General features: G+C 41.0%; 5 protein-coding genes and 1 long non-coding RNA gene across 17 annotated transcripts; 5 read left to right on the top strand and 1 right to left on the bottom strand.

The window, feature by feature from the left end:
• The first annotated feature begins 623 nt into the window (after positions 1-623).
• On the top strand, positions 624-1,309 carry LOC124196448. Its single transcript, XR_006875727.1, has 4 exons — positions 624-677; positions 772-868; positions 936-1,041; positions 1,252-1,309. It is a non-coding gene; the product is annotated as an uncharacterized LOC124196448 (long non-coding RNA).
• Positions 1,310-5,203: 3,894 nt separating this feature from the next.
• On the bottom strand, positions 5,204-18,416 carry LOC124196442 (paxillin-like). Of its 12 annotated transcripts, none has more exons than XM_046591524.1 (11): positions 18,002-18,416; positions 14,531-14,676; positions 12,019-12,251; positions 11,582-11,602; positions 11,328-11,415; positions 9,742-9,882; positions 9,535-9,612; positions 9,268-9,441; positions 8,620-8,850; positions 6,455-6,575; positions 5,204-6,254 (listed from the first exon to the last, which is right to left on the bottom strand). In XM_046591524.1, the coding sequence occupies exons 1-11, from the start codon at positions 18,027-18,029 to the stop codon at positions 6,109-6,111; spliced, it is 1,407 nt and encodes a 468-aa protein (XP_046447480.1). In that variant the 5' UTR covers positions 18,030-18,416; the 3' UTR covers positions 5,204-6,108. The 12 variants fall into 12 exon arrangements, with proteins under 12 accessions (XP_046447480.1, XP_046447476.1, XP_046447475.1 ...); XM_046591520.1 differs by lacking the exon at positions 18,002-18,416 and adding an exon at positions 17,442-17,769; XM_046591519.1 differs by lacking the exon at positions 18,002-18,416 and adding an exon at positions 16,516-16,668.
• Positions 18,417-18,586: 170 nt separating this feature from the next.
• Positions 18,587-19,439, top strand: LOC124196446 (PAXIP1-associated glutamate-rich protein 1-like). Its single transcript, XM_046591533.1, has 3 exons — positions 18,587-18,784; positions 18,848-19,008; positions 19,074-19,439. The coding sequence occupies exons 1-3, from the start codon at positions 18,719-18,721 to the stop codon at positions 19,288-19,290; spliced, it is 444 nt and encodes a 147-aa protein (XP_046447489.1). The 5' UTR covers positions 18,587-18,718; the 3' UTR covers positions 19,291-19,439.
• Positions 19,440-19,511: 72 nt separating this feature from the next.
• LOC124196447 lies at positions 19,512-20,341 on the top strand. The gene is made up of 2 exons (XM_046591534.1): positions 19,512-20,152; positions 20,252-20,341. Exons 1-2 carry the CDS (start codon positions 19,783-19,785, stop codon positions 20,275-20,277), a joined length of 396 nt encoding a protein of 131 aa, XP_046447490.1. The 5' UTR covers positions 19,512-19,782; the 3' UTR covers positions 20,278-20,341.
• Positions 20,342-20,433: 92 nt separating this feature from the next.
• LOC124196445 (glutathione S-transferase 1-like) lies at positions 20,434-21,541 on the top strand. Its single transcript, XM_046591532.1, has 5 exons — positions 20,434-20,655; positions 20,727-20,894; positions 20,975-21,033; positions 21,108-21,194; positions 21,297-21,541. Exons 1-5 carry the CDS (start codon positions 20,523-20,525, stop codon positions 21,462-21,464), a joined length of 615 nt encoding a protein of 204 aa, XP_046447488.1. The 5' UTR covers positions 20,434-20,522; the 3' UTR covers positions 21,465-21,541.
• A 623-nt stretch (positions 21,542-22,164) lies between these two features.
• LOC124196444 lies at positions 22,165-24,191 on the top strand. The gene is made up of 4 exons (XM_046591531.1): positions 22,165-22,333; positions 22,427-22,653; positions 22,742-23,705; positions 23,837-24,191. The coding sequence occupies exons 1-4, from the start codon at positions 22,283-22,285 to the stop codon at positions 24,029-24,031; spliced, it is 1,437 nt and encodes a 478-aa protein (XP_046447487.1). The 5' UTR covers positions 22,165-22,282; the 3' UTR covers positions 24,032-24,191.
• The last annotated feature ends 173 nt before the right edge of the window (positions 24,192-24,364 follow it).

Raw genomic sequence — 24,364 nt, 5'->3', positions numbered from 1 at the left:
TTTACTTTGCACATCTCTGAAGAAGTTTATTGCTTTCACTATAACGAAATTTTTAGTGATAACTGCCAGTTTATGTTTCAACAACAAAGCTCACTTGTTAGGTTTTTAATAATGTGTTTTTTTTCTACTTCCGGTTTTCTTATTTCTGTCAGTAGTTTAGTAAATATTCATCTGAAACACAAAACAACCACATATTCGTGATCCCCGTCAAATTTGTGGTAAAGTTCATGTTGTTTTTTTTACGTACGCGTACTTCCGGTTTCAAGAATTTTCCTGAACTATAGTTCAGGAAAATTCTCGATTTTGATCAAATTCTGGATTTCGTTTAAATTATACCAAATCGACCCCAAATTTCACGGAGATCACGAATATTTGGTTTATTTGGGCGGCAGCTCAATGGTTAAGGCGCTATCACTTACTTCCGGTATACTTCCGGAAAATTTGCATTAAACCAGCAAGTGAGCTTTGTTCTCTGTACAGTTCTAAGGATTGAATGCTAGGTTTTAGCAAACAAATATGGATTTTTCAAGTTTTGTGAGTAGCTTAAGACCACCTGCAAATACTGAGTTTTGACATGTGTCAAATAGATGGCGTGTTGATTGTGTCAGTTATGGAATGGCGATTTGCTGTCAAAAGTTAAGCTATCCTTTCTTCGAAAATTACCAATGAATTGATAGGTAAATTCGAGTGATTTCGTCTCTAACTTGTCGGCGATCTGTTCTATTCCGTGTATATGTTGGTTAACCTTAATGTTTCTCATCAACTTATAAGAGGAAACGTGAAAGAGTCGTGGCCGTCGTGCAGCCTACCGTCAACTATTTTGTTCAGAATCATTGTATTCTACTAAATGTTCCATCGAAATGATAAGGTAATAACCACTAGCTTTATCCATCTCATGTATTGCTGCAACATATACTCTATTTGTCTTCTATTAGGAGTCATAATTGTATTGGACTTGCTAGATCCCCAAGCCCAGCACAGAAAAATCTCTGATTTCATCTTCTCGAAAGAAGATTTGATAACTGATGGGTGGTTTCATTTGTAAGTTTACTTATCATATCACTGAACTTTTTCCATTGCAGTCTAAACTTTGCAGTTTAAAGTATTGATCTCCACTCACGTCTATCTAATGTTTAAGAGACACTTTTGAGTGATACTGATAATTGTTTATTCTTTTAGCTCATAGATGTCAAGCACATTGATGACACAAATTATAAACAAGCTGACTTATTTTTCTTTTTTTATTTACAGGTTCTAAACTCCAGGTTTCTAAATTTGCATTGCAGACTTTATGAGAAGTCATGTTCTTTCAAGAAAGTCAACAAGGTCCCTTGTTTACTAACCTGTTGGCTGCTACCCTTGAGTCTCCCTTTTTACTTTCTTAAGCTGGCTATCTTTATTTGAGGTATTGCTTATTCTGTCGCTACAATCTTGTTTGAATATTATTGCCATCCAAATAAATGTTCATTCTGCTACAGGGTAATCCTTCGCTACTTGTCATGGCCTTCATCCACAGGTGAAAAACCGACGAGACAATGCTGCAATTGAAGACTGATAAATTGTGTAGTTAGATTCAATTACAAGTGCATATCTGGGCTCCCTTCTTTTCTGTGGCCCCGTTTCCCTAACTAACCACTAACCAACGCCCGCCGGTGGTCACTCACCCGCTGTGAAACCAGGAGGAGGGGAGGGCTCTGGTCGAACGGGGACTTGGAAGGTGCATGATCCGATGAAAACTTTTGGAGGGTCATGAGTCTAACCCGGAAGCCTAGTATGACTACATCTCCCCAGTAAAACTTGCCTCGTACTTCTCTCTTCTTCTCGGTCCAGATAAATATCTCTGGGGGCCGTAGACATGTCCTATAACAGCATGTGCGAGTTAAACAAAGCAACCCACTACCCAATGAAACAAAAAGCCATGGTTTATTATTTGCGCAAATCTCCGTCAGTCAAGTTACAATTTTTTCTAATTCAACAACTCGCGTAGAATTTTGCACTAGTCTATTAGTGCAAATCGCGATTCCATGTGTTTGGTAGTTTAGAAAATGGTTGTTTAAAAAACAAAACAATCGGGATTCGGGTGTTCTGAGTAGCAAAAAAAACTCACCATTGTTTGTTTTTAAACAACCATCTTCATAACTACCAAACACATAGGATCGCTATTTTCACCAGTAGACTAGATGCAAAAATCGACAGAAGTTGATGAGTTTGAAAAATTTGTAACTTGACTGACGCAGATTTCCGCAAAACTAAACCATCGCTTTTTGTCTCATTGCCGCAGCGGTGGTGGCGGGTTGCGTTTAACTCGTACAGAAGAAAAACGTCTTGAACCGGACGCTTTGTTTATTGAATTTTTTTAACATTTTAAAAAGATAATAAAAATTGGTTTATGCAATATATTTATTTTTATTGATTACTGAAATTACATTAGGTTTAACATTGGTTTATATGGGTATAAATGTAAGGGTTGGTAGGTGTATGTTTTTGGGGTTTGAAGGATTGGAAGGTTTATGTTCGTGGGGTTTGGAGGTTGATTGGTAGGGATACATTTGTAAGGTTATAGTTTAACTGAATTTTAATCCAAACTTGAAATATCCTCCCTCCCCCCTCCAACATCCTCCACTTTCCTTTCCCAATCCCCGAAACATGTTTATTATTTGTTGACATAAACATCCCATGTTTGTTTTTGTTGCTTCTGAACTTATAAACGTAAACTGCAATAGTCACGATGACAATTTAACAAAATAATGATGCAACTTCGGTAACACGACACCAGCACCAAGGAACGGCCAACTGAACTTGATGTAGAAAGATCTTTCACCAGCATAGGCTGCAACAACGTGCCACATCGGACAGCAACTACGCGAACATAAACGCTAAACCTATAACCAAAATTAAATGAATTAATCTTCAGCATCAGTGGAAATGCTGTCAATGAAAAGACGAATAAATGTCACTTTGTTATTTACAAGAGTTAACCCAAATCATAAGTTTACCATTAAGAAAATTGTACATGTCAAATGCAACAGACTGGCTGAAAAAATCCATGTGTGATTTAGACTGGAACCAAGAAGAAGGTGAAGCTAAGACTTCAACTAGCTTTATAACAAAAATGATAGAGGTATAGCTAAACTATGCAATCTCTTAAGAATTATCATTATAAATGTTCCAAAGGAATCTACGGTTGGCACACTTTTCCAATGAGCCATACAATTAGAAAGTTGATTGAAATAATTACTTTAATTGTAGCTAAGTGTTTCTTCATGTGATGAAACGCACAACAGTACAGGTAGCAAGAGGAACACCCTTATCAGATGGCTGCTTCAAATCCATATTTACGTTGGGCAGCAACAGAAAGCTCAACTCCACCAGCATGTTATTCCTATTTAAAAAAAAAAACTCATGAAGCAACAATTTCTCAAACAACAAAACAAAAATGATCGAAGTTAACTTAAACTACAAAATCCTTCAAATAAATGTTGCAAAGGAATGTACAGTTGCAAGCTTTTCCAAGGTTCAATTTCCACAACTGAAATAGGTTGAAAAGATAGGCACTAACTAAATCTGTAGTCTCACAGTTAGAAAGTTGAACATTATATTTACCCGAAGTGTTTCTGACAAACGTGAAGCTGGTACAGGAAAAAGAGACATTTTGGCAAAATGTTCAGCTGCTCAGGCCCAGCTCAGGCCACATGATCAGATGTAATTGCCATGTAGAAATTATAGGCTGTTACCAGATAAATACCTAAATTCACACAAATAATTAACACAGTCACATCCAAGAATCCAAAGAGCAATTACCATTATTACGAATAAAAATGTCAAGAAAGAAAAGTACGCCGTATTAAGAAGTATCCAATCCAACGATACGTTTTCAACATTTCAACATGCGGTTTCCAATCAGTGTCTTAGGAAATGGCGGAATTTCGTCTGGACTCTTGAGTAACGAAGACACTCGCGCCATCTAGCAGACATAATTTTAGCCACTTAGTGATATCCAACATATTCCTTTGGCAAATGATTACCTAATTGGCTAATTGCGGAAAAATTGCCGAATAATTAATCCCTAATATGGCCCCTAAGGTGAATGAGTAGCAGTACTAGAGCAACCAATTTCTATTCCTTTTCCAGTTCTTCTACATTATCTACAACCTGTACCTGTGAATTTATATCAAATGTTGTAGTTAGCTCATATCTGTAAAGGATATGCTGTGCTGGAACTCTGTGGCTGGAATGTTTTAAATTGTGGTGATGCAAAGTAGCAGTTCTTCCAGGACGCTGTTGGACAAAGTGACAACAGCTCCAAGACATCTTCAAGGATTTCATTTCGTCTTTAGAAAAAAGAGTAGGCTACTGAGTATGCTGCTGACTGCAAACTCTTGATTACCTTGTGTGATGCACAGGACAGATCTATTTCAATAACATTTGTGGTTAGTTGTAGTCTGTGGTTGTATTGACTTAAACCATACCTGTTGTAGTCTCCTGAAACAATAAATTGTTGATGTTTCTTCTTTCATTGTTTTCTGACTTTTTGCCAGGAAAAGAAGCTGTTTTTTTGCTGGTGAACTGACTGGTTCACTGGAATTTCAGATACTCATGTCAAAGTGTGTCGTAGTATGGCAGCTTCTTGTCGTAAAATTATTCATGAACTATTTCATCACCTTTCTATGCAAATCTTGCTTTACTGAAAGAAACACAGCACAACTTCTTCATCCCAAGCTCCCATTGCCAAAACATTAACCGCAAGGTTTTGTTTACGAGTTTACGTTTACTTTACGACATAAACGGATAAACCAGCGGTTGAGCGGTAGCCTACTGCCGACTGCCGTACTGCGGATCGGTAGACGGTAGCCATATTGTGTGGTGTTGCCAATGCCGAAAAAATAATGCGCGTTTCGAATATTTTAATTGCACAAACTGGCAACACTACACGATATCGCCGATATGGCTACACCGATCCGCTCAACCGCTGGCTATCCGTTAATGTCAAAGTAAAAGTAAACAAAACCTTGCGGTTAATGTTTCTACACCTCTACTGCAGCTACTACAACTGCGAAATAATTGAAGCCGTAGCGTTTGGAACTTGGGAGTTGGGATCCGTCTTTCGGTGGATTTATGAAATTCCAAAATTCGTAGTGATATTTCTATGGATGTTTTCATTAATATTTTTCATAATCGGAAATCACATGAACGGAAATTGAAATTGAATTAAAATTTTTTTATACACACACAAACAAACAAGTACACAGAAAATTGGTTGTTGTTTTAATGACGACGGACGAACACGATAGCGAACCCAAAAGATTCTTAATTAATACAAATAATTAAATTGAAAGAGACGGAGGAGGGAAATAGAAAAAAGTTGAACCAATATTCGATCCTATCAAATTTATTGATGCGTGTGTGCGCCATCATCAGCAATAGCTGATGCCATACCATTTTCGTTTTCCACTTCGATTTTCTATTTGACTTTTTTTATTGTATAAGTTTTACTATTTAAAAAAAAAACATCATTAGTTTTGCGTAGTTTTTTGTGCGTCTCGGCGGTGAATCAAGCGTTAGGAGCGGGAGGGAGGTTTAAAACTTCATTTCCTTTTTTGTTTTCCTCACCACTTGGTTTATCCAATGACAACTAAACAAACTAGAGAAACCACTTTGAAAGATGAGCCGATAGAGGCAAAAGACGTTGGCTGGAAAACCCCCCCAAAAAATGGTTAACCGATTAACCAGGAAAAAAATTGGTTTCATGGGATGTCGCCCTAAGAATATTTATGGTAGAAATCGAATAAAGATTTATACTGTAATGTAGTAGTGTAAGTATATAGAAAATGTGTCTGCGTGTCATTTTCTTTTCCTTTTTTTATGCGCTGGTTTCCTTCATGGGGGGCGTGGGCGGGCGGGGATTACATTGAAAAATAGAATTCGATGTGGATTGAGTGGGGGGGGGGGGTTATCTTTTCACATGTGTTATTACATTGTAAACGTGGAGTCCGTCGTCAGTTGTACTTCCCCACCCAATCATTAAAAAAAAGAAGAAATGAATCATTTTTCAAAATCATTATTGTTTGTTGTTGTTGTTTCATTCCCTTCCGGAATTGTTTTGGTTTTTCATCCGAATAGGCGCTCGAAACATCCGTGGCAGTACGGCTTGTCTCCTTGCTCTTTGAACGTGCCCTTCTTCAACTGTTTCAGGCAATAGGAGCAGACAAAGTGTTCCGGGTGAAACTTCTTGAACATGGCCGTGATGCACCGACCTGATTTTGTTTTGTTTTTCGCGTGATAACAAAAGAACAATAACAAACAAATTCATTCACATCGTATACAGCAGTTACAGTATAATGGGTGAATAGAGAAAATGAGGTTAAACGGTTGTTGTTTTTTCACGCAAGTGTTATGGGGGGGGGAGGGGGATGTCTATTAAAGAGAAAATAAAGAAGAAGAAGAAAATCGTTACCGGTAATCGGCTTATGGCATCCGGCGCAGAGCGAACCTCTCTTGGCGTGGTAATGGATCTCACAGTAGGGCATACCCTCGTGAACGAAGAACGATCCGCCCTGGAACAGCATGTTGCAATCCTGCAAGTTGGAATGGTGGGGAAAAAAAAAAAAAAATAACAATTTAATAATCGCATTAGCAAAAGATCCATATTTGCTTAATTACTAAGTGAGGGGGGGGGGGTAATTGTTGTTTTTAATTAGACACCCTTAACGTCACCCGTACGCCGTTTGTTGTTGGAAAAGAAATGCCTTTCATTGAGTCGCTTTTAAAAATAAAATGTTAATAACGACTACAAGGGAAATGGCGAAGGAGGAGCTAGCAGAAAAGAGGGTCAAGAGCCCGAGACTAAGTGATTGTTTGACAGCCAACTACTGGTCGTAGTTAGTAAAGCCTCTCCAAAGAGCCCAAAAATAGGCGAAAATAAAAAGAAGAAAAGTCCGCGCCATTCTGCGGCGAATTTTCAAAAACCCGAAAAAAAAATATAACTTTTTTTTTTCGTACGTGTCTTTTATGTTCTGAGAATAGAAAAAAGGAGAGTCGAGAGAAAGGATGTCTTTATTTATACGCTTTCGCCAGCCTATAGATAGTATCCCTCTTCTTCTACTTCGCTAGAGCGGCACCGGAGAAATCTCTTATGACACGCCATGCGTCATCCGGTCGTTTACAGTTCCTCGAAAGCTGGCTTCAAAAAATTTTTTTTCTGCTGGTAAAGATCGACCGAGGGAGGAGGGCACAGCTGTGCAAAGCGCTTTATTCAAACCCCCGGGTCCAAAAGCTTTAAAAAGCGATGACAACAATCAAATGGACAAGACTAGCGCGCAAAAAAGAAGCCAAAATACAAAAATAACGAATTCTAATTTTGAAAGAAGAAGAAGCTCAAAGGTAAGCAACTTCATCCCGGCTCGGAGCTTGTCTCCGCCCTCCCACGACTTGACTGATTTATTCAACCCGGCTCTACACACACAAAAAGAAGAAGAAACCCATTGCGTGAACCGAACCATGGGGAGTTCACGAGAATGACGAACTTGCCTTTTACTTTGCAGCGCTCATTTTGCGTAACGATGTGAACTCATCCGCATCGTTAAAATAAACCCACCCAACGGGTGTGTGTGTTGTATATAGAAAAGAAATGTGACTGAACTAAACGAACTGTACTGCTACTACTACCCCGCCAAACCAGTCCAACTATACCATCCATCCAATAGTGCATGAGCCTCCCCGCCACCGAAGAGTCGTTAATCTTTTGTTTCTTTTTTGTTTTATTCTCTGACTATATGTACCAAACTGGAAAAAGTAGCAGCAGTAGAGTAGTAGTATGATTTGCTCGTTCGAGTGGAACTCTTTTTTCAGGTATTTTTGGTTTTTGGTTTAACTTGTTTTCTTTCATTGTCATTTTGTGCGAAAAAGATTCATCATCGCCAACATACATAACAAGACACAACACACAAAATGGAGAGAGAGAATAGAGAGCGAAAGGGGGATAGAAAGAAGAAAAAAAGTCAGAAGAAACAGCCAAAAAATGAGCCAATAATAAATTTGTTTTAAATAAGAGGAGGCACTTGGGCATGTCGCGCGGTGGGTGTGTTGTTATTTTTCAGGACTAGAACATCATCATCATTTTTTTGGTTTGTCAGGTTTCTTATTTTGTAAAATAAAAACTCGGGACTGTTTTTTCTGGTGGGAGTGGCCAAAACTACTTCAAGAGGAGCGAGAGAGAGAGAGAGAAAAGTGTGCGAAAGGAGAAGTGAGATAAGAAGCGCCGTGTGTTTTTTTGGGTTTGTGTTTTTCTTCTTCCTTGAAAATTTTCAAACACATTTTGGTTTGTTTTTGTTTTGTTTTTTTGTTTTGGGGTCACGGGGGTCACTTCATTGGCTGTCGTCGTCGTCTTCGGCATCGGAACCGACGCCCATACACTTGCCGCAAACTGGGCGCGAGTCGACCGTGTAAAAAGATCCGCCGTTGAGCGAAACGCGACAATCCTTCTCGGTCAAGAGATATATAAGAATGTCAACAACAACAACAACAACAGCGAAACGGACACACGTTACTAATAGGATTGTCTAGAAGAATAACCTACCTTCCAGGGGACAACATATCTGACGTCAATAAGGAAAAACTTACCCTGCAGACGAAACAATTGGGATGCCACTGGCCGTTGAGAGCCGAGATGTAGCCCTCGGTGATGGCCGTGGAACAGCCTTTGCACTTGAGGGCGAACATGGCCAGGTAGTCCTCCTTGCAGTATGGCTTGCCATCCTTCTCCTGGAATCCATCCTCGCCAAACTGGCAGCCGCATTGGGTGCAGAAAAAGTGATCCGGGTGCCACGTCTGATCCAACGCCGTCACGCATTTCTGTAATGGAACCAATTGGCGACGCGGGGGCGATAAAAGAAACACAACGTCCGAAAAAAAGAAAGTTAGTAGGAACATGTTAGGAAAAAGAAACAACAACAAAAAGAGGCTGCCAACAAGAACAAGTTTTCGGGTGATGAGGTGAACCAGACCAGCTGTCTGACACCGTCGTCCATCCATTCATCCGTTTCATCAGTCAGCCAACGTGCGTGACTCTTGTGATGGCTTCGCTCAGTTCGTTCGGGGCCACTTAAAAGTTCTATTTATACATTCTGGATAGTGAGAGAGAGAGAGAGAAGAGCTCTCCCGTCCAGGACCAACTGGACCCAACGCGTGTGTGAAATAGGGTCGGAATTTGCCAAATCAATTGGGCCCGCGGTGGGTGTTGAAACAACCAGGAAAAAGGCAACAACGTACATCTAGAATGGGTCCGTTGCAATAAGCGCAACGGGGCGAGAAGAGGTGGTGATAATCGGGTTCACAGTAAGGCTGGCCGTCGCGTTCGAAAAAGTTTTGCGTTCCCAACTCCTGGCGGCAGTGGGAGCAGACAAAGTGCTCCGGATGCCACGTCCTACCAAGAGCCGTCACCACCTGAAAACCCCACAACAAAACAAAACAATACAAATTCAATTAATTCAATGGTCGGGTCAATTGAATTGAGGGGGAAATGAAAAAAAGTCGGACCTGCCCGACGATGGGCTTCTCGCAGGCGGTGCAACATCCTTTGGTGGTGGCGGAGATACCTTGTTTGTTCATGTCAGCCTGTTTGAATCAATCGTGAAATGCAAAAACGGAATTTTAATTACAAGAACCGATAAGGAACGAATGAAGAAAATGTAAAATCAGAAAGTCAGTAGTAGAGAGAAATGGGAGAGCTGGAAAGAGAGTCACCTGTAGGTTGCCGAGCATCGAATCCAACTGATCCTTGGGGTTGGCTCGATGGACTTTGTTAGGTTTGGCGTAGGTGGCGTCGCCGATCTTTGAAAACGACGCCGTCTCGATTGGCTCCGGAGAACCGGCCGCTCCGCCCTTCTATACACGCGCGCAAAATGTGTAAATCATCAACATTTTTATTTTCTTTCTTTCTTTCCAGCCTTCAAAGGGGGGAAAGAAAAACGTTCCCCCAAATGTTTTGGCTCCCGATTTATTATTCCAAAAAAAAAAAAAAAAGTGAAAAAAGAAACAAGAAAAATCCTTATCGTCAATAAACAAAACATTTTGCCCTGCCCCGCACGTTAGCCAGCTTAACGCCATCGGGGAAACTGGGCGGAATCATACACGTCTTGCCCATCATCACATCGCCAGTCCCGCACCTTTGCTCCCGTGAGGGACAGCGACGAGTCGACGATGATTCACCCAGAGTCGATAGACGACGAGTCCATTTCGAGTCCATGGCCCGGTGAGAGGATCTGGTCTATCCGTCCGTCTGTGTGCGTCCAATTCGACATTGGCAAAAGTGTTTTTTTCGTTCGCGCAAATATAAACACCGACTGTTGATACGAAACCGATAAATTTGACTCGACACCTACTCGACTCTTACTTGGTAACCCACTGGTGGTCCGTCCCAGTAGACGATACGAGTCCCGTGACCTTCGATTTTTCGGGACTCGGATCAACAACCGTCAAAAATTCACGTCCACTGGGAAAGTGGAAACGGGAGAAAAAAATCGAGAAAAAAGGGGTTCTAAAAAATTCTATTTTTAAATGGTAGCCCCAAGACGGAATATATACGCGTGTGTATAAGGCGAAGGTCGTAAGAATGCGCTAGAGCCGTCTCTCTCACGTATACATATGCGCAGTTGAACACATCGTGTTTGTGCCTTGTTGCAAACAGCATCCAGCATCCAGCACTAAAAAGCATTTTGTATTTCTTTCATCGTCACTTTTTCTTTCTTTAGAGTTTTCTGCCCGTCTCGGTTTATCATCAAGGCGCTGGGCAAAGGTTCTTTTGGTTTGGTTTGGTCTGGCAAGTCGAGTACGTTTAGTACACTTTAAGAATCCAGCAGAGTATATAGAACGGCGAGAGGAAGAGCTGGAAAGTCCAGAAAACCCAGACGCGCAACAACACGGCCGGCAGCTACGGTCGGGCTCCGCTTTGGGCCGGCTGTTGCGAGACACTAAATCCATCACAAGACGGGAAATCGACGGACGTGAAGCAGTCCGACTCGAAAGGAACCTTATTACCGCTACTACTAACACACTTGAAAATAAACAAGCGCCCCAAAAACAGTAACGCACATTGGCGTGCACATCTCGCGTGCGCTCTAATCCCAACAAAACTTCATTTTTTGTTTCCTTTTCAATTTCCTTTCGAAAAATAAACAACGCGCAATTTGTTGTTGTCGAGTTGCCGCTCTGAATTTCTGTCGCGCTATCAAGTGTAGAGTTTGAGCGCTAGATGGCGTCCGCTACGATAAACATCGACGGCAGCGACTGGAGAGCGCCAAATTTGAATTTGCATGGAAAGAGAATCCTACCTTGAAAGTGGAGAGGGATGCCATGAGAACATCGAGTTCCTCGGTAGCAGAAGAAGCGGCTCCAGTGCTTCCTTTGTTCGATCCATCACTGGAAAAAAATTCAAAACAATCTTATTAGAAATTGACGAAGAAAATTGATTTCTAAAATTACGTTACGTATAAGGTTAAACTCTAATAGCGATAAAAAATAAATAAGCGATACACAATAAAATAAAAATAACGCGAAAAAATAAGCTATGAAACAGAAACTTTACCTTCTGATATAATTGGCCGAACTGAAAAACAAAAAAAAACAAAAAAAAAAGCGGCGCGATTTTTGAAGTGAATAAAAAAAAATAAACGAGAGAGAAAAAAAAGCACGCCGTTACTATAAAGAAGAAAAAACAACAACATAAAAAAACAAGCACAAAGAGCTTAAAAAAGGCCGATAAATAAGTCAACAATGGAACATAAACACAAGCCCTTCTATGAGCGTTACCTTAAAAAAAAATGCACGACGATAACGGCCAACAAAGGACAGACACGAATAAGCCAAGGCAAACCAATTGAATAACACAGTAAAGGATATACAGCTAAAGGTAATGGATAAAAATAAAAGACTAAACGACAACAAGAAGAAGAGGAATAAAGATGTAAGAGAGAGAGATAGCGGTAAAATTACTACTAAGACTCTTATTATATAACGAGGTACTTGTGAACGGCGTTGGAGAGCTCGTTGAGTAGGGCATCGACAGACGGGCGACCCTCGTTGCTGTTGCCGCCGCTGCTGTTGTGTCCCACCGAGCCGGTGGAAGGGCCGGCCGACAGGCGCGAACGGTTCAAATCGTCCAGCAACGAGTCCAACTCGCGCATGTTGCGCTGCGGCGCCGCCGCCGCGTTTTGATTGTTGCTGGCCAACACCTCGGCGTGATTGGCATACGTCACCTGATGATGGAAAAATGATCCAATTAGGTCAAGGCTATCAACACGATTTCATTTGAAAAATGTCGATCGATTTCATCTAAAAAAGAAAAGAAATTGTTTCTCTTGCGACGGACGTCCAAAATGGTACCGCCATTTGCATAGATCCCATGGCCGTGTGCCCGTGTAAGGCGACTCCAACGTCAAGAACATTCGACCGAGATTCACATTTATTTAGGCCGTGAAAAAGAGTAGTCTCAAAGGAAGACAAATAAGAGAGTGATGTAGTCCCGTGACTGGATTTCTCAAACTATGTTTACACACACACACGCATATGCAGGATCTTTCAAACTATTTACAATCCCCTTGCATTTTTATCTCCGTCTCTTTTTGGTGAGTCTTTTCAAAAAGAGGTTATCAGCAGCGAGTCTGCCTGGAATGAAACTCTATCAGACGACAGCTCAGGAATTCACGTCTTATTGAGGTCAACGGGTTTCGGATCATGCCAAGCATCGGAAAACGGATTATTAACACAACTAAAAAACAAAACAAACGAAATAAATCAAACGAGAAACTTCAGCGTCTGTCGTCTTTTAAATTTTTGTTTCAAACATTTTTTGAAAAACAAAAAATCTCGCAATGTACAACAAGATCCAATGAACTCTTTCCTAGAATTGGCTATAAAACAGCCAAGAGCCGGACGCGCTCTAAATCGATACAAGTTTTTGTTGTTATTTTTTAACTGCACATTATTTTTCACAAACTGTCTGATGGCGAGAAATAATAATATGTGTCGTGAAAGGGAAAGAGAGAAGAAAAAATTAAAACCCGTTTTTAGTTTTTTAGTCTTGACGACACCAATTCAATTCTCTCGGACGTGGAGAGAACGAAGCGGCCCGTTTTAAATCCCGCACTCAGAGCTGGGCTCAACTTATTGGACGACGGAGATGACAGCGAGAAAAAAGCTAACGAGGTTTTCGAGTTTCGACCAGGATCAACAAACCGACAGCTGCCAAGCTGCCAAACGAGCCTTATAAAGCACGTTGAAAGTGGAGGACTTTGGGTCTCCTCTAACTTTTTGGCGCATAATAATAGGCTACCGCACTAAACTGGCTATAGGCTTATACTCAACCGAAATGTCGCCGGAATGTCCCTCTCTCTTTTTCTGTCCATCTCCCCTAGCCCAAAACACCTGTAAAGCAGGCAAGGTCGTTTTTATGGACACGAAACAGGGTAGGAGGAGAATAAGACGAACCACTAACTGCGGGGAATAATTTGATTTGTACATAACGGGCGGTATATAGCAACAGTCAGGGCAAACAGACACATACACGATCACGCTCGTTGAGTCATCTCCCAGAATAGGCGGGTCGATTCGCCTTTGCAACAGCCGAGCCCCAGCCATTTTTCAACTCGATAGTCCGCGTTTTTAACGAATTAAATACCCCCGCATCCAAACAGAAAGATTTGAAAAAAAAACAAAAAGTGGAAGTTCAAAATGATCCATCATATCGGTGACGGATGGATAAACAACCTGAAGCTATTTACATAATTTCCCTTTTCTTTTGGCTTGATATATCTACTCAGACTCAGAGCTGGTAGGAAATTTACAAATAAATCAGAAAAGAATGAAGGAATTAAAAAAGGAAAAAAAAAAAAACTTGGCGAGCGACGCCAAAAAACTTCCGCCCGCCATCATCAATCCTATTATTAGCTTATTGACTTTTGAAGTTTTATATTCTAGTAACGTGTCTTTCAACCCCCTGTCCACGACACAGACTCTCTCTCTCTCGGTTGAAATCCTCAAACAAATTTCCTTTCGAGATTGTCCTTCTTCGCCACATAAACGTCTAAGAGATCTTGGCTTTTAAAAGACGATCGGATTTTCTAGCCATTAGACACACACAGAGGAGAGTGGGGGGGGGGGGTAGCTGGAAATGTGTGTAGGGGATGTAGGAACGAACGAGAGAGAGTGAGATGATGGATGAGGAATCGGGTCGAGGCTACGCAACACGGATTCTACCCATTTATAATCATCGAGAAGAAGATGCCGTAGACATTCACACGCTCGCGTCAATGGACGCCAGAGCAGAGATACACGAAAAAAAAACCCCAAAGAAGTGGAGGCCGACCAAATATGGTCACAAAACTCGAAGCCAGTCCCTCAATAACTTCATCTTGTCGCCTCCTCCATCTTTGGGTTTGTCTTCTACTCTATTCCCCAAGACTTCCAGGGTTATTTGGTCACAAACATGTTTTTTAACCCCCACCAACAACCACAACAACAAGACGAAAGTCTTTACCTGGTGATCAATGTCGCCGTGCTGGTACTGGTAACTCTGCGACGTCACGTGCTGGGCTTGGCTCTCGTTGGCCCAAGTTTCCTCGCCGTCGTTCAAATTGGCGCCGTTGGCGTGCAGCGTCGTCTGCAAGTCGGCCAACAAGGCATCTGCACACAACATTCAAAAAGTGCGAGTTAGAAATTCGGTCAAACGAAAATATTATCACACGCCCTAATACAACAACAACAGCTCTGGAGGGGTAGCAGGTTCAAATATCAGAGTGTATCATTACAAATCTAATAAGGTGATGATGATGGATCAAACAAGGGCGTGTCCGTGATCCCCTCAGAGAACGAAATAAAAGTCAGCCAGGGATAGAAACAAAAAACACAAATGGGAAAAATACGATCCTGGCCGGGGATACGCCCCAACTTTCTGCCATCATTCAAAATTAGGAAATGTTTTTCGGCTGCATCAGGTTTTTTTTTATTCCAATGACGCCATCCGTTCTTCTTTTTTATTTCTGTGAGAGTATCACGGCCGGCACTACCCAACAACAATAACAACCAAAGAATTCTTCTTCCCTCCGCCAAATAAAACAAGAGAATATCACGTTCCCCATATCCATCTTCACGGATTCCACGTTCCGCTTTCATCCGCCTGATTTAAATTTGTTTCTTAAAAAAAGAGCCATCAAAGAAGGAAACGAGGAGCGTTGGAAAATGTTTCCCTTTGGGCTAACAGTTTCTTTAAAAAAAAAGGGCAACAGATGCCAACCGATTTCGAATGGTCCCTGGCCATATCCATCGGCTCCTCAATTCCGTTCCGTTCCACTATGATCCATTAAAAAACCAACACCGAAAGGAAAAAATAAAACGGGCAAATAGCAGGAAGGCGAATGGATGTTTCAAGCTTTGATTTACACAGAGATCGCTCCCAGTCGAGTGTGTAGCACTGGGCCGACGAGTCTTTCAACGGTGGGTTTTGGGCCGTTGCCGGTCGTAGATCGCTAGCTCGACGGGCCATCAGGGTCATCGTTAATCACACACAACAACACGTAGGGGCCTTTTGAACGGACTTCTTTCTCATAACACCTCACACAACCGAGGGGTTTAACAAGAATCCAAAAGGACACACAGACAGACGGTCACACAATAAAATGCCGAGAGAAAAGTGAAGAGTTTTCTCGAGACGGTAAAGAGACGTGGCGCACTGAGCGCCAGACGAACCCGAACGCAGACTCTTATACAAAAGCCTAAAGTGCGATCGAATCGCAGAGCTCTAAGCCGAGCCAAAAAGGGTGCCCCGTCTCTGTGTGAGAGAGATGGGCTTCTTGTGTCGGTTGTTATTGGTGGAGTCCAGGTTAGAAATAACTGGGCCCACATGGAAAAGACAAAAAAACAGAAAATAAAACAGAGACCAAAGTGTATAGTGTTGTGTAGTGGTGCGCTCCACCCAAAAATGGGCGTTCATCCAAATATTCTTTTTGGGTTTTTTACTCTCTTCTTTTCAACCCTCTTTTTTCATTTTTATAAATTGTGAACTTGTTGTTGTTATATACGTTGCCCAACAAACACACACACACACGACACCAGTCTACACATACAACGAGCTGAATAAGAAAAAGGAAAAGAAGATAGACGTGCGGCTGCACAGGCGATCAGTTGTCTCTCACGTCACCGGATCAGGATGTGTGTGTGTGGCCATGACTGTTGACTCATTTCCAAAATAAAAATAAAGGTTTCGCCAACGAGAAGAATTTCACCCCCAAAAAGAAAAAAACGACATCCGGGGCCATTCGTCAAGATTCGCCTTGCGTGTGTAGTACGACGTAATCACCACCCAAATGAGGGCGCACAACTCGTGTGTCAATTTTTAGACGTCGTCTTAAGTCGTTCCGGCGATGGAAGGCAATCCACCACCACCCAGCGAGAAAGAGGATCCCACACGAGTAATTCAGATGGGAGGGTAAAAAATAATTAAAAAACGACGAGCCAAAATGAAACCTGTTGTGTTTGCGTGCAATTGGATGAGCGTTTCCATGCCGACAGATGAGCGACCTTTCGTCGTCCCTTTAGTGCAGCTGCACCAACCGTTCAACACATTCGACATCCGAATGAAAACTGAGAGGGTTGCAACCAAAAGCCGAGACAACTTTCTACATTTTTAAAAAATCAAAATAAAAGGAAAGGACTGAGACTATAGTCAAACGAAGGGTTACCACACCGTCTCGACGTCCTTGCATCTTTCTGGCTTCCCACACACACAGCTTCTCCTCTCTCTATACAACAGGCATGCACACACCCCTATAGAGTGTGTGGAGCATACACACAGGCCACCCACTTTCCCCAGCGTGAGTTTTTGGGTTGCCTCCTCAAATCCCGCCAGTGGGAACAGCGAACCTTACCTTAAAAGGCTCGGCCCGATCCGACACCCAATACGGTCAACCAACTCACTGACGTCACCAGACCAACTTTTTTTCTTCTTCTTCTTCACGCAACATTTTTTGGTGGAGGAAGAAGAGAAAAAAAAACAAATTCTTTGGTTTCATATTTGGGAGGGGTTTTTGGGTTGTTGTGTCTTCATTAATTCGGTTGGTGAATGAACGGCAAAGGACCGCACCCTCGACGATTCCGCACGCGGAGTAATATAGGCGCAACAACAACAACTGTATGCCGTTAACTGTGACGTCACTCAATCACGTGTTTGTCTATGAGTGTGCTGTAAAAGATGGATTGGGCAGGGGGTCTTCATGGCTGCTGGATGCGTCATGAAGTAAAGTGAAGGAAACAGACACGTGCCGACCCAGGTGGGCCCAAGAAAAATTGGCAAAAGAGCCAAAAGAATCCCCCCAGCCAGCCAGCCCAGCTGTCCTGTCCTCCTCCCAAACTTGACCGTGGAATTTTCTATAGACAAGGAAGAAGGAACTTACATCCAGGAGCTGGAGTGTCCTTCTTGGTCAAGCGGAAGGGGTTGTAGTTGACACCGTAAGGCGACGTATCGCCCTCGCCGTAGACGCTTCGATCCATCGGATCGCAGACGGATGCTCGCGTGGGGAAAGGTGTGGTCCAGGTAAACCGCCAATCCAATCACCAGTGTGAAACAAAACACAGCAAAGCAACAAAACCACTTTCTGCCTTCTTCCTTTGTGGCACCTTCAAGAATCAAGAGTGAGCGTTCAAGCCCATCTGTCAGCTGAGCTGTTTCAGCTCTCACTGCCATCCTACAAGAAGTTTCATCTCTCTCTCTCCAGTTCATTCTCTCTTGCTTCTTTTTCCCTCCCACTCAACAACTCCCTCCAGCAGGAAAAAAAAACTCCCAACTGTGTGCAACTCTCTCTCTCTAGTCTCCCACTCCTGAACTCCCCTCAGGCTGCTCGGGACAAACAATAACAAAAGCAGTGCCTGCGTAAAAGAATTTGTTTAAAGCCTCTTGCTTCTGTTTTTGAAAAAAGACAAAAAAATAAACCTCAATCTATATCGTCTGCCTTACCCAAGTCATCCATAGCCGGGACTTCCATTGGAATAGATCCAGGTCCCTTGCTTTGATTATTTTTCCACTTCTTCTTCTTTCTTGAGCGTTGACGTTTCCTCGAAGTATAAACAGATTTAAAAGAAGGGGGGAAAACACAAAAAGAAAAGGGTTCACTTCTATTTATAAACACCGGGTTGACTGCGTTGGCCGAGAGACCCAAAGACACACACAGCAGTCGTGATCGACACACTCGTAACGCCACCACGTTTCTTGCCCCTCCTTTTACAAATCACAAAGATAAAACGTTTAATACGCTTGATTCACTGCGATTAAACTAGAACAAACACCTGATAAAATGGCATTTATCATTTATAATCGTCAGAATCTTTTGACGTTCGACGACGTCTGCTGTGACAACACCCAACAATTTTCCCACTCTTTTTTCAATGAAAGGATTTCACTTCAATTTTTTTATTTTGATTCAATATTGATTTAAAATTTTTCAGAAAATTAATTAGTCAAAATTTTTAATTTTAAGAAACAATTGTAGGCGTAAAAATTGCTTAAATTATTTCTAAACAAACAAAACAAGCCAGAGAGATTACGAATAAGCTCAACAGATGGAAGAAGACATGGTTTACAAATCGGCCGCTAGAGAGGGATTTGTTGACAACAATTTTTTTAACCGCCTCGAATTTTGTTTTTGTAATTTCTGTTTTGTTTTGGCCACGAGAAATGGATTCAGACTGGAAAGTAGATTGTTCCGATGATGAAAATTACGGGCTTACTTATTCGTCAACGGTAAGTGATAGGAAATTTTTCAGCAACCTGATGTTACCACTTCATGAATCTGCATTCTCTTAGTGTCAGCAATGGATTCCATCCCCGTCTGTCGTTGTTCAACTTTTCGAAAGTTACAGCAGTGAAAAAGACTGTAGCCTTATGAATCTTGACTGGGTATGTCCTGGAAGAAAGGAGGTCTCATCTGGCGAAATTGAAGGGGATGCAGAAAACGAAGAGCTAAAGTACAAATCATAGTTTTGATAGCATTTATTCTTTTTGAATGGAAATAATAAACTTGATTCTGCAGAACTGAAGAAAAGTCTGATTTTGACTTTTGGGATGAACCCAGTGCTACAACCATGCCTGGTCCAGCCCGAGTTGGTCCTGGAATGGGTGTCAACAAACAGCCAAGAGGCAGTGCCAAAAAGAAAACCACAAGTCTTGATGGCATCCTCTCCTCCATGAGGCGGCACAGAAAATTGGATCAACTGGAAAAACCTACACCTGCACAGAAACCAAGTTGAATTTTTTCCATGTTTTAACTTTTTGTTTTTTTAATTATTGTTTTAATAAGTGACAGTTTGTCACTGATTATTTTTTTAACCGACATGTTTATTTTTTTAATACACTCGATTTTGCCTCAGCGAGAAGAAACCCAGTAGGCAACAAACAATTTCGGCTTCAGATTTATTTGTTGAGGGTTGTAGGTTTCCAGTTATCGTGATGTCCGTTGCCATGACATTAGGAGACGTCATTTATTACTTTATAATTATAATTTTTTAAAATTACTTTTATAACATGTTGAACAATATTTGAAATTATTCAAAGGTTACTATTTTCCTCAAGTTTACAGCATTACACTTGGAAATGAAATTGAAAATGGAAGATAAAGGGTGTATAGGGTCTTTGCAGAGTTATTTGAGGAGACACAAAGTTATAAGAACTCAAACCTATTTGGCCCTTTTCAGACCACATCTTCCCTCGTTAAACCCCCTGACAGGATTGAATTATTCACCATGGACAACGAAACGTCACAAAAAGAATTCAAGAAAGAGGTGGCCCCGCCAGTCAATGTCCAGCAGACTGTGGTACAAGACCAAATTCAGAACTTGTTGATCAAAGTACAAGAAGAAGTGAACCGAGCAGAGTCCTGCAAACCTTGGTACAAGAAAAAATGGGGTATACTTACTGATTGGATAGACACGCCTCCAACAAGGAATCCTCCTCCACTTCCGCCTGATTTCTGGGTTGGGCTTCTTGCTCCGCCGGAAGAACGCAATGGGACTAATACAACCGATGACGAAAGACCTGAAGAAATTGCAAATGAATTTTATGGAGACCACTGGGCGATCGTGACTTTCTTGTCGTTGTTCTTCTTTCTTGCAGGTATATGGTTAATTGCTGTTATGGCATTGTACGTATCTGGCAAATAAAAATGCATACCAATCTGACAAATTATTATTTTTTATTTTTGTCGCTTTCCAGATCTTTCGAATGAGTGTGTACTTTAAAAGAAAATAAATCCGATTTCATCTACAGACACGCAAGGTAAAGTCTAAAGTCACATATACCGTTTGAGTGATAAGTCATCTTTACATAGATAAAAATAGGGTAAGATGCAAGTCATTGTACACCAACAAAAAAAGTCGGTAAAAATACGTTACATATAAACCTAGTGGGGGTCCAGTCAACTCTCGTTTCTGAACAGTACAGTTGTTCTACTTCGGTTAGACCTTAACAATTTATTCATAAGAAAATGGTTCACTACAAGTTAATTTACTTCAATCTGCGTGGGCGTGGTGAGCTTGCTCGATTGGTCCTCCATCACCAGGAAGTCGCTTTCGAAGATTTCCGTTTTGAGCGCGAAGAATGGCCCAAATACAAAGCCGGTAAGAAAAAAATGTTAACAAATCACATAAACATGAATTTGCTGTTCATCCGAGTGTTCGTCATACACCAGGCACACCCTTCGGTCAAGTTCCTGTTTTGGAAGTGGACGGCAAGCCGTTGGCTCAGTCGAACGCTATTGCCAGATACCTTGCACGGCAACACGGACTTGCAGGCCAAAATGAGTGGGAACAAAGCCAGGCTGATATGTACGTCGATTGCATCTATGATTTGATTTCAGGTAAGCAGAGTTAATTGGAATTACAGTTAAATCTTCTCAATGTCGGTAGCGTGCTAACTAACAGCATACAATTTTGACAGGAACCCGACCAATCATCTATGAAACGGACAAAGAGAAACAAAAGGAAATATTGCAAAAGGTTTGATAACATGACATTCTATAAGAGTGTATTTCCTATTCTAACATAATAAATTCTCTTTCTAAATCAATTAGTTTCTCAAAGAGACGGTGAACCCACACTTGGAAAAACTGGAACAACAACTGATAAAGAACGGCACCGGTTTCTTGGTCGGCAAATCGGTTAGTATTTTAAACTTAACTTTGATATTCACCAGTAGCCTGTGGTGTATTCATATACATAATGACGGATGGTGTGTGATTCATCGCTATCTGTTTCTACAGATCACGTGGGCGGACCTGGCTTACTACTCGTTCTTCTCTCCGATGACTGAGCGTTTCGGCGATTCCGTCATCGACAATTCTCCCCATCTAAAGAAATTGGTTGAGCACGTTGCCAATATTCCACAGATCAAGAAATATGTCGAGACTCGCCCCAAGACCACTCTTTGAAACTGACAACGAATAATTCAAAAACTACATTTAATAATTTCTCCCAACAACCAATAAAAAACTTTGGTATTGAATTAGTTAAATCTCCAGATCGTTCTTTAAAAAAAAACACCGAGAAAATGAACAACGACTGTTTCAATTGTCTGTTAATGACTGGCAATCATCGCTGCCGAGGTTACATAACATAAATGAGTTCAATTAATATCTTAAACACAGAAAGCGGAAGGTCATAAAGAACCTCGAAAATCGAACTGTGAAGTTTTTCCGTTGTAAAACACACCGCTAATAAATGGCTCCGTAAAGAATTTTCGCTATGACACTTATCCATGCGTGAATTGAATTTTTTTTTTTTCGTTATTTATTGATAGGAGTGATGTCTATAGATTCAAAAGCGGCAACACGGTGCTCACGGGAAATCAAGAATTTTTTTTTTAACAAAGGCAACAAGCAGGAGTGTTATCTGCTTTTTAGGAAGTTTGACATAGACAGAGGCAGAAGATATGGCTTGGACGGAATAGGCGAGCATATAAGGAGATATGTTTTTGACACAAGTCACTGTGCATTATGAAGGGGACAATCTTATGGTTAAAGAACGTTTCTGTACAGTAACAAACACCAATGGCATTCTTCCTCAATCGCTATCAACAACCGCTAATCTTGCAAGCTGAAATGCACGTACAAGTGATAAAAATCAGCCCGCAAACGTTAATATTGGATCGCTTGCGACTAACACCAGTCCGTTTTCCACAAACTGCTTAACGATAAAGTACGAACGAATTGATTTGTACTAAAATTTATTTCGACATTTCGGAAGAAGAATGTCGAGATTTAATAACGAGAACGAAGAGCGACCGAGAATTGTCTCTGGAGTAAGAACACAACTATCCCATTTTAAATTATTGATATTGCTCTGGTGTCATGAAATTGTATAAGCGCACAAATGTTTTAAAATTGTCTTGCAGGATATCCGTTTTACCGGATTAAACACCTATCTCCGTCATGATGACAGATTCCAACGTATGACGATCGCTTATTCGATGCCGGAAACGGTTCAGTCTGAAATTGATCAATTGGAGAGCGCGAATAATTTTAGCGAGGACGAAAAACAGCAAATTATAGAAGAGATGCTGTTGAACGAAACCAACTGCCACGGATACTTTTTCGAACAGATGCCAAGTATGTGTTACAGGTAGGTCCGTGGGCGGAGCATTTAAATTTATTGGTTTAATTTAACCCGGACAAAAAATCACAGACTCGCATATTGGTATGTATTATAGGGAATTATGTCTTGAAATGTACGACGAAAACTTGGATAAATTTATTCGTTCGGAAGCGATTCAGAACGACTTTCAGTGGACTCTCCTACAAGATTTGTGTATCCAGCTAGTCGATTCCATAACTTGGTTGCATCAAAATAACATATATTACGATGGAAGACTTCACCCTCGAAATATTTTCGTCAAGAAAACTCTCCTTGATGGCCGAACAGCAACAATAAAGCTAGTAGTACCTCGCAAAATCAATGCATTCAATAACTTGGATAAATTCTATTCAAGTTTTTGGAGCATAACACGGTTTACGCCCAACCACCAAGACCAAGAGGTCGACACACAGCAATACCGAATTAAGAGAGATATGTCCTCTCTTGTCTTCTTGATATATTTCATCCAATCAGCTGGTTATCACTTATTTCAAGTTTTCGAGAAAAGACAAGATGAAGAAGAACATCCTGACTGGCCCGAAAATAAAAATGAAGACACTTACATTACTTTGATAGGAAATATTGAAAGTAGGAGAAATGACGTCAGAGGATTGGAACAGCCTTGTTTTTGCGCAGGCTTATTAGAAAATCCTGACGCTGCTTGTGAAAATGAAATGACATGTAAACAACGCTCTTGGATCAATTCTTTAGCCAAAGACTGGATCAACTGCATCTTAGGTGAACTTGTCAAAGGAGAGACTGTTTATTATACAACTTCTTCTTTCACATTGAAAAAGCATCCGTTTTTCTGGAAAGTTCGAGAAATTCTAAATTTTATAGAAAGATCCTCCAACTATTTAAAAGAGTCGGGAGTACCATCAGATGCCCTATTGGATTCTCTGGAAACTACTCTTATAGATCTAAAAATATTTTATCCTAACATCGTAGAGTATTTGCATGAGGCTGATCCGAAATTCAACAAAAAAAAAGCTTTGCATATTCAGGATTTCAGAACTCTTCTGTATCAGATACGCAATAAGGTTCGAATATATTTTTCCTTTTTTTTATAACAGAATAACAACTATACATGTGATAACAATAGATACTACTGATTTTGATTCAATTTTTTCCCATCCATTTCTATTGACATGCACGTTCTTTTCCTTTGCAGAGCTCACACTGGAATGAGCACAGATCTACTTTCAAACAAGATGCCATTGCAGAACTAAAGGCAATCAAGTTTGTAGCACCACCGGACAACGAAATGAATATCTTCCCTGATAAATACTGCTTGTTCTGGATGTGTAACTTCCCCACACTTCTCTTGGAAACTTGGAACAATTTGAAAGACCTTGTAAATCATTAATCAATAGTGTGTTCAGCGTATTTCAGCATCGACTCTTGAGTTCTGTTTGAAATTATTCACACGAAATTTGTCTTACTAAAATGTATGTTAGCTCTCTTTTACAGTTATGTCCGAACATTGTATAACAGTGGCACCATAAAATATAATAATTCCTGTACTACTGCAATTAAGTACTGCGCGTGCAATATGGTTAATTTGTTTTTAATGGAAAGGTTTGTTCTTTCCAATTTCCTTGTTTGGAACCCATGAAAAGTTGAGTTTCATAATATATAGGAGTGCAATATGTCTGCAATACATGGTTATCTATAGTACACATCACCCGTCTCCACCCCA

The sequence above is a fragment of the Daphnia pulex genome, chromosome 6 (genome assembly GCF_021134715.1).
Source record: "Daphnia pulex isolate KAP4 chromosome 6, ASM2113471v1".
Classification (NCBI taxonomy): domain Eukaryota; kingdom Metazoa; phylum Arthropoda; class Branchiopoda; order Diplostraca; family Daphniidae; genus Daphnia; species Daphnia pulex.
The sequence above is the reverse complement of the archived record's forward strand: the minus strand, read 5'-3'. Positions and strand labels throughout refer to the sequence as shown.